Raw genomic sequence first — 9984 nt, forward strand, 5'->3', positions numbered from 1 at the left:
ACTTTTCGACCGTCACGATTCTCTTAATGCTTATATGCGTTTGAAAGAGCATGAAACGTAGAGTATGATGATGCTCGTGGTTTTAGAAATAGAGGACTGTAGCGTGAGAAATCTAGATTCAAAGTTTTAATGTCAAACCCTAGCTCGCGCGATTCGTTCGATTTAGGAACTTTTAGCCAAGAATAAGTTGATATTCGTGATCCTTAGGCTCAGACGGTTCTAACGGATATGAGATTGTTCATTTTGGTGATGATTTGAAATTTCGTGTTCTTGAGGATTCTGGACTGTAGACGATGAAGTTCTGGAAATTTTACTGTTCAATCCAAAATCTGTTTTGAAAATTCAAACTGCATGTTTCCCGCTCCCGCCATTAGTATTTACGATAATGCCATTGTCAAAATTCTATTTAATTTAATTAATTGTTAAAAATCATTAACACATGAAAAAATTCATAAAAAAATTATAGAAAATTCAGAAAAATATGGGGATTGTTTCTTTGACTTCCTTGTTGACTGTAGATGATTTTTGACCTATTGGTCAAAGTTGTGCATGGTAAAAATATCATTTGACCTAGGCTTATTTCACATGTGCTCAAAATTGATACATTTTACCATTTGGTTCATGAAATGCTCATAGTGTTAAATAAATGGCTGAAAATTTTTGTGGTGGTTCTTGACTCATTGAGGATTATTTATATGTAAATTTCATGAATTTTTGATACCTGGTTAGAGAGCAGCAAATTCTGGAACTTAGGTGTGACAATTTGTGTCACACCTCTTGATGTCAACTTGTTGAATTTAATTGGATGACCTATGCATGTTGGAATTGGCTGAAATTTTGCATGATGACTTGTTGACATGTTAGGATGCTTGATGAATTTTTGTAGGATTTTTCACTGTATTTTCAATTTAATCTTGATTTTTCATTTCTGGTTGTTGAAATTGCAAGCTCATGTGACCTAGGTTGGTAGATTGATTGAGAAATCCTCATATGGTACTGTATGATCAGGAAATTTGATATGCATGTAATAGACACATAATGTGACATCCCTGTTTTGGTCCCATCCATTTCTATTTTGTTTTCAATGAGATGTGAATTTTTGAAGTGGAAGTATGCATTGATGGTGTGAATTGAAGCATGTAATTGTGTCTGTTTTTGTTGATTTTCATAGACATGGTTCCATTTGCCCAATTGAGCTCAAATTTGACATGGTAGACCTTGATTGACCCCTGTTTAGGTGTACTTAATTTGAGAATTTTTGGATGTGTTTTGGCATGGCTTTGAATGCAATAATTCTGTTTGTATGCTTGGTGCTTCATTTGAACCAATGTGCCTTGTTTTGTGCATGAATTGAACATAATGGATGATATAGACATGGGACCAATGATGTTTGCATTTGTTTGACTTTAATTTGAGTTTTGATTGTGAATGCCTTGCTGTTTTAACTTTTTTTGTTGCTTTTGGACCCTAGGCTTGGCCTAGTGGTCTAGTTGCTAATATTTGCTTGGTTTTTCAGGATCAAAAAGCAAGGCACATGGATAATGGTTCAAATCAATTTTGATTGATGTTGTTGATGTTTGTATATTAACATAGCATTGTTTTGTAGGTGTTGAAGCTTGGGCTTAAGCCTTGAGCTTGCCTTGTGTTGTGCATAGTTTGTTTAAACTGGTTAACTGTTTGTTGTTTATGGTTTGTCTGCTTGAGTACTGACTGAGTTTGATTGTTTCCAGGTACTTTAGTTGCTCAGTTCCTTGTGAACTTTTGCTTTGCGTTGCTTAAGCAACTTGCATAGAGGTATAACCTTCTTACTTCATGTAGTCTGGAGACCCGGCTGTTACCGGGCCGGGCAAATAAATGGCTGAAGTCCTCCTTAAGAGGCAATGATTGTGGTTGTTTATTTTAAAGCCCAAGCAGGTGAAAGTCCTTCAAAGAAGGCAATTGGTGGAAGGTAGGGACAAGCAGTCTGTCCCCCACTATTCTGTGAGTCTTCTCCTTGCTCCCATTACATGGTTGTAGCATTGAGATCAAAAGCCCAAGATCTGTGCAGTGCACATTGTGTCAGAGTCATCGAGTATAGAAGGGTTCCCCTATTCTGGACCCATGCTCATTTGTCAGCTCTCCCTGGTTAGGGATATGAGCTGTGAGGTCTGATCCTCACTTCATCCTTTCATCTGCTTCACCTTAGCCTCGTAATGGCAAGGTTAAGAGCAAACACAGCCTGTACAGACGATTGCTTAGGCAGTCAAACCTGATTGATTGAGCCCCCCTGTTTGGCTATAGTGCGTGTTATGTGGATATCTGATTGACATGCTTGTTTGAGATACCTGTTCTCATTTGATGATATATGATTGTATGCTTGTGTGCTAGCTTCTTTCCTGGTTAGGATAGTTTGCTTATGCAAGTAGGATAGAAAACCGAACTTAGGTGAACGATGCATGACAACATTAGGCTCGAGTCTCAGCTCCCTAGTTGTGTATTTTTCCCCGGTTTCTGGTTAGCAATTTAGTCCCTTTCAGGGGAACTACGTCGCCCTGATCCTCATGCCAGATGAGGTACGTAGGCAGGAGACCGCGCGAGGTCTCTCCGGGCAACCTTTTTCTTTTTTGCGTGTGTTTACTTGTTATCTGACTGTGTGTTTTGGCTCGGATGCCGATGTAAGTCCAGGATTGGCTGTCGGGCTCCACGTTTGCCGTTTTGTACATGTTTTGGTTCGGATGCCGACGTAATTCCATCCAGTGGTTGTCGGGCTCCATGTTTGCCACCCTTGCTTGTTTGTATGTTTTGTGTTGTTTGGCGTGCGTAAGCCGAACTACAGTGGCTCTGATTCTTGTTCCAGACAAGATATGTAGGCATAAGGTGCGATACCTTATCGAGCCCGTTTCTCTTAACCCCACCTGCGTTCCCTGTGTGTGTGTGTGATGTATGTTTATAGCAACCTTTTCTTTATTCTAGGACGTGGATCCCTAGGAGTACCTAGGACGTGAGGGGTGCTAATACCTTCCCCTTGCGTAACCGACTCCCGAACCTTTTCTCTCTGGTCGCGAGACCATGTCTTTCCAGGTTTCTCTGAGCGTTTCCTTTCCCTATCTTGGGATAAATAACGTTTAGTGGCGGCTCTGTGTGTTTTTATTTTTAGCTCGCCGGTTGATTTTTCGCAGGATGCGACATTACCAAGCTCACTAGTCCCACTCATTTGAGACATAGTGACTCACTCACTAATTCCTCACCATGGGAATTAGCTACCACCCCAAATGGGCCATGATATGCACGCTAATCACCTAGCATGCAAACAACAACAACAACAACAATCAACATGATTTACTCACTAATTCCTCACCATGGGAATTAGCTACCACCCGAAGGCCACAATACGCATGCTAATCACCTAGCAATGCAACATCAACGATAATCAAGAATAGACACATGCTCACACTCTAAGCCATAGAATAGTCTATTCACAAATGCATACATTCACAACATCATGTATACCATTCCACATTATCAACACAATTTATCACAAAAGCATATTATATCATGCCAAACAACAACCACAATATTAGCACACTCCACTAATATCTATACTGCTCAAAACAGCGGGAATTAATCTCTGTTACATCATAGGCCAACATAGGCCAACCCTCAAATAGGCACACAACATTAAAATTAACATTTTTCCACTCTGCAACAGCGTTAACCGGTTAACGCCCTGGGTTAACCGGTTAACGCAGCACAACACGCCTTCTGTCTCAAAATTTAACAGTGTTAACCGGTTAACACCCTGGGTTAACCGGTTAACGCAGCACAAACAGCCAAATATCAGAAATTACAACAGTGTTAACCGGTTAACACCCTGGGTTAACCGGTTAACGCAGACAAAACAGCACATATTCATAATCCAACACAGTGTTAACCGGTTAACACCCTGGGTTAACCGGTTAACGCAAGACAGAAGCTGTTCCTGCGCTAACTCAAGGCAGAATGCAGAATTCTCCGCATTTTCCGCCATTGGAGGACTTCCGGACCTCCGAATCCGATTCCGTAAAAAGCCATACGATCGGGAAATTACAACAGACTCAATTACCGACTAAATTTCAACTTCTAACACGGTTCATCCAACAAAATTTCAGCATTTACAATTCCCAATTAGGGTCAATCGACAGCTTATCACTACCCATGACATATTATCCCCCAATACCCATTAATCGACGATAAACCCCCCTTACCTTAACAATCCGGCAAAATCTTTGAGCTTCAAGTTTTCGTTCTCCAACCTTCGCTCTTCAGCTCCTCTTCTCTGCCCTTTTCCCTTTTCACGATCGTTCTCTGTTTCACGTAAAAACCTTTTCTTACCAAATGGGATATTTCCCTAAATCCAACTTATATATTTTCCAAAATAATAATCCAATAATAATAATAATAAAATTTCCAATTATTTAATTAAATTAATAAATAAATTATTAACTCAATTTAAATAATTATTTTATTATTATCGGGGTGTTACACAAAACACAATGTTCAACATAACAACATAGGATTTTGAATAATTTCACACACATGAATTAAATACTCATTATCATCTTTTAAACCATACATGAAATATAAATGTCAATTGTAATCCCACAAAATAAACACTTCAAAAAAGTAAGAACACATCTTACAACCAAAACATATCATGTTCTTAACAACTTCATACTTAAACTCATTCTGGTGCTAAAAAGTTCATAAAATATATTTAAATATCAAATTTCCGAAAATTCTAATTAAGAAGATGGTTCTATCTTTAATTTCTTGGATGGTTTGGTGCCTGATAATTGCGTAGCGCCAGACGCTTCAAAATCAACTTCTTCACCCTTGTCAGCAATTACAACATCCTTAGCCGGAGTCATTAGAATGATTGATTCTGGATCATTTTCACCAGATGCAGATAATGTTTGCTTGCAATATAAAAAATTAATTGTCAGATATAAAATGAATTATAATAATACAATATTTATCATAGAAAATTATTATGTTAACAAATGAAGATACTTACTGCGGAAGTTTCCAAATTTTCTTTGTTAGGGACCAACTTTGCATATTCAGTTTTAGACTGATTCTGCATATTGAAACATCGAATATTTATTATTCCTTTTAAATATTTAAATAATACATGAATTAAGTGAATATTATACGTCTTCTACTATGTATTCATTTTCAATCTCTTTAACAAAGGCTTCATCATCACAAAGCTTCCAAACAGACGCTTGGGAAAACGTTGGCTGCACCTTAACTCTAAAAGCCATTTTCTTATTCAACAACATTTCAAGCTCATCAGGATAAACCATTGGATCATCTTCTCCATTCTAATGGAAAAATAAAATATCAACCATGAGTGATAATCTGAACTTTACAACTCGATAAACTATTAACGTTTTAACTTATGTATAACAATGTACCTCCACCATAGAGTTATGCATAAATTCAGCAGTCATTCCAAGTATAGCAGCACATTCGGAATCCCAGAATACAAATCGATATTTTGATTCACCATTGCTAACATATATCTCAATCTTGTACCTATAGTATTTTAAACGAAGAAAATAATATGATTAATAACAAATCCATTACCAAATTTATTTGCAATTCATCTAGATTATATGTACCTTGGTATAGGCTGTTCGACTTTTTGCCCACATGAACATTCATAAGCTTTTTCAGGATTAGGTGCCTTCGAAGAACACCTTGTGCAGCCATAATAAAACCATCCATACTTTGAGACAGCAAATTTCAATGTGGTTGCTACAGTAACACATAAAGTTTCCTAAAAGCAAATAAAAAATTATATTAATTTCAAAAAGCAAACAATATAATTGTAATAGTAAAGATAAATTCGGATCTATAGTATTCAACTTACATGTTTGATTTTGCAGAACTGACTTAAGGACATACATTTCGCATTATGAACAAACCTTTCTACTGGCGAATACTGAGAACCACCAGACCAATTAGAAAGAGATTTTGCAGATTGAGTAGGCTTCTCCTTCTGTTCATTAGTAGGCAACCTATAGAAATAAGATTGTTTTTGAAATTAAAAATATGTATAATAATCTGAATATAAATAAATAAATAAAATTCATACTTAGACATAAAATCTTGAATTTCAGGGATGTCTTCATTTATCAACAATTTGGAACCACTCCATGCATTTGACACTGTAAATTGTATAATTAATATAAAAATTATTGAACGTATAATGAAAAATACAAATCAGCTATGTATTTATAAAGTCTGATAGTGTAATACCTTGGCCATCTTTTACCATTGCATGAGTGAGCAGAATTACAATAGCTCCATTGTTTTTAGGATCATTGTAGTAAGCCAAAAATTTTGATCCATAGATTTCCCATAAATTGCAATTTATGCAATTACCCCTATTTTGCAATATAAATAAACAATATTATATGATGGGATTCAGTGATGCAAAATATATAAATTTATCAAACACATAAGTTATGAAAACAATGCGCATTACTTCAAATCTTTCAGCACAACAGAAACAACAACTTTCTTCCCCGGAGTGTTGGATTGGATATGGTTTATCTCACTAACAGCACCAATAATATCTACATTAAAGTAAGGTTCATTATTGAATGTGTTTGCAAATATATAAGTTATATAAGTTATAATAGAATTTAAATTACCTTCCAGTCTATCGATTTTGCATTTGCCTTGAAGTATCTCACCAAAATCTTTAAAGAAATATCCTTTAGGTGGAATATTTTGAAGTTCGATTGCCTTCATTGTGGTACCACCAAGAAACACAAATTTTTTTGAATGATCACATACCTTCCACTGAAAATCATTATTATAGACACTGCCGTTGTTTATAATGCAGGTCATATTCTCCTTAATGACCTCTTTCCATTTCAGTAAATGGTCATGACGAATAAGGACCTGAATCCGATCACCCTAACAAAATGAAAATAATCTTCTTTTTATATGTTATACAAAAAAGCATTTTGTTGTAATTACTAACTATCATACAAAAATCTATACTTAAAAAAAGAAAAGCAATTTACCAAGGAATCCATAACAATCATCTCCAAATGTTCAATACCCTTATTATTGGGTTAAATACACTTTTCCCCCCTGTAATGTTAGCGAGTTTAGGATTACCCCCCTGTAAAAATATTTTTTGTAAACCCCCCCTTATGTTATGTAGATTCCTTCATAGAACCCCCTAATATCCAGGTGGCATGGAATCTAATAAGAGGTCCTACACCTGGCATATTTTTAATTTTGTTAAAGTGATTATGTGTCATTTTACACTTTTTAATTTCAAATACCCCCTTAGAAAATTAGGGTTCTGAACATAGCAGGGAAGACGAAGACGAAATTTCCAGGGGAAGACGAAGACGAAGAAGAAGAATGCAGGGAACGAAGCAAACGAGAAAGACGACCGCAGTGAAGACGAAGATGAAGACAACCTCAGCGAATACGAAGAAGCGATCCAGCTCAGTGAAGACGAGCTCAGTGAAGTGTCCAAAGTCCGAGGTTAGTAAAAATTTGAAGTTCATCAATGTCGTAGGGTAAAATTTTGAAATCAACAATCTTTGACATGTGGGTATAATATATTGACAGGATTCACAACACTTTAGTGTTACACTCCACCATGGGGGTGAATTTTACAGGGTTTTTGAAGAAGAAATTATATACAGAGGGGGTACGGATACGACAGTAATTGGGATACATGTTTCAAATTGGAACATGGATAACATTGAGAAGTTGTTGAGTAGGTTAGGGTATAAGGCTGATTGTGTTAGGGTATGGACAAAAGTTTTAGAAATTCAAGATGGTTTTTTTCTGATTAGGAAAGATGATGATGCTGTTTATGATTTTGCTCTATACTTTAGTGCAATGAATGTGAAAGGAGATTTGTATGTTGAACATAGTACTGGGAACATGGACCCTGCTGATAGGGAACCTAAATGTGTGAATGATGATGACCACCCCCCTGATAATGGAATTGATGGGTTAGATGAGGAGAAGGGTAAGGGTGGTGTGTAAGCATAAATATGGGTTTTTAGTCTTATGCTCTAAGGTGGGCCACAAGGAGACTTTTGCTATAAAAACACTTGTACATAAGCACACATGTGCTAGGGTTTTGAACAACAAGTCTGCTAGCTCAAAGTGGGTGGCCAAGCATGTGGTAAAGAGGATGCAAACTTCTGATACAGTCAGGATAAGAGACATCATCCAAGATATGAGGCAAACATATTTTGTGGGTATTACTGTTGCAAAAGCATGGAGGGCTAAGCTAATTGCCAAGAAGATAATTGAAGGTGATGCTGACAATCAGTATGCTTCCATATGGAGGTATGCAGAAGAACTAAGAAGGGTAAACCATGGCAACACTGTGAAGATAAATGTAGAAAGACCTAGTCCATCCATACAACCAAGGTTTGGGTCATTTTATTTCTGTTTTGATGGCTGTAAGAAAGGCTTTATTCATGGATGCAGACCATTTGTGGGGGTTGATGGATGTCACTTAAAGACCAAGTATGGTGGACAGTTACTTATTGCTGTAGGCAGGGATGCTAATGATCAATACTTCCCTTTGGCATTTGGTGTGGTTGAAAATGAAACAAAGGAGAGTTGGAGATGGTTTATACAACTACTAATGGAGGACATTGGTCAGGATAGAAGATATGTATTTATCTCTGATCAACAGAAGGTATGTATTTAACTCTATCTTTCTGTTGCAAATTATTCTATTCTCTAAATGTTGAAAAAAATTCTATTTTGTATCAGGGACTTGTGGCTGTATTTGAAGAATTGTCTGATACTATTGAGCATAGATTATGTCTTAGGCACTTGTATGCTAATTTCAAGAAAAGGTTTGGTGGAGGAGCCCTTATTAGAGATTTAATGATGGGAGCTGCTAAAGCCACATACTATCAGGCATGGGTCCAAAAGATGAATGAATTGAAGAATGCAGATCCCAATGCTTGGACTTGGTTGATGGTTGTTCCTACCAAAAGCTGGTGTAAGCATGCCTTTTCTTTTTACCCTAAATGTGATACATTGATGAATAATATCTCAGAGTCTTTTAATGCTACCATTCTAGCTGCTAGGGACAAACCTATACTCACAATGTGTGAGTGGATAAGAAAATATCTGATGAATAGGTTATCCACCTCTGCAAGTAAACTAGAAAATTGGCCACATAAGGTGATGCCAATACCTAGGAGAAGGTTAGATAATGAGGTGTTCAATAGTGGTCATTGGTTGCCAACATGGTCAATTGCTGAGACTTTTCAGGTTACACATAGTTACAACACACATGAATTTATTGTTGACATTGCTAAAAGGTCATGTAGTTGTAATTTTTGGGAATTAGTAGGAATTCCATGTAGGCATGCTGTAGCTGCTCTGAGTTATAGAAAGCAAAACCCTGATGAATTTGTTGATGCTTGTTACACAAGAGAAAAGTTTGCACTATGTTATGGATTTTCAGTAAGTCCAATCAATGGTCAAGATATGTGGCCAGAAGTTGAGATGGAACCACCTCTACCACCTGCATATAAAAATGGTCCTGGTAGACCTAAGAAGATTAGGATAAGAGAAAGTGGAGAGGATGGTGCAAGGAAGAGAAGATCTGGTGTTGCATATAAGTGCACCAAATGTGATAATTTTGGTCACAATACTATGACTTGTAAGGCTACCACTCAGGATCCCAATGCACTTAAAAGAAAGGTAATTCATTGTGATATACATTTTGTCTTACATTCTACATTCTGTCTTACATTCTTCATTGTGATATGCATTGTGATGACAACCATACATTGTGTCTTACATTGTAGAGAAAACCTAAAAAAGGACATGTGCCAACTGCAACTGATATGCCAACTGCAAATGATATGCCAACTGCATCTGATATGCCTGCCCCAACTGCAACTGATATGACTGTTCCAACAAATGTGCCTGTTCCAACTGATCCACAGC

The 9984-nt window shown here is 36.8% G+C and overlaps 1 protein-coding gene across 1 annotated transcript; it reads left to right on the forward strand.

The window, feature by feature from the left end:
- Window positions 1-8242: 8242 nt before the first annotated feature.
- LOC127095741 (uncharacterized) lies at window positions 8243-9587 on the forward strand. The gene is made up of 3 exons (XM_051034387.1): window positions 8243-8713; window positions 8791-9495; window positions 9582-9587. The coding sequence occupies exons 1-3, from the start codon at window positions 8243-8245 to the stop codon at window positions 9585-9587; spliced, it is 1182 nt and encodes a 393-aa protein (XP_050890344.1).
- Window positions 9588-9984: the final 397 nt, after the last annotated feature.

Source organism: Lathyrus oleraceus, chromosome 6 (genome assembly GCF_024323335.1).
Source record: "Lathyrus oleraceus cultivar Zhongwan6 chromosome 6, CAAS_Psat_ZW6_1.0, whole genome shotgun sequence".
Taxonomy (NCBI): domain Eukaryota; kingdom Viridiplantae; phylum Streptophyta; class Magnoliopsida; order Fabales; family Fabaceae; genus Lathyrus; species Lathyrus oleraceus.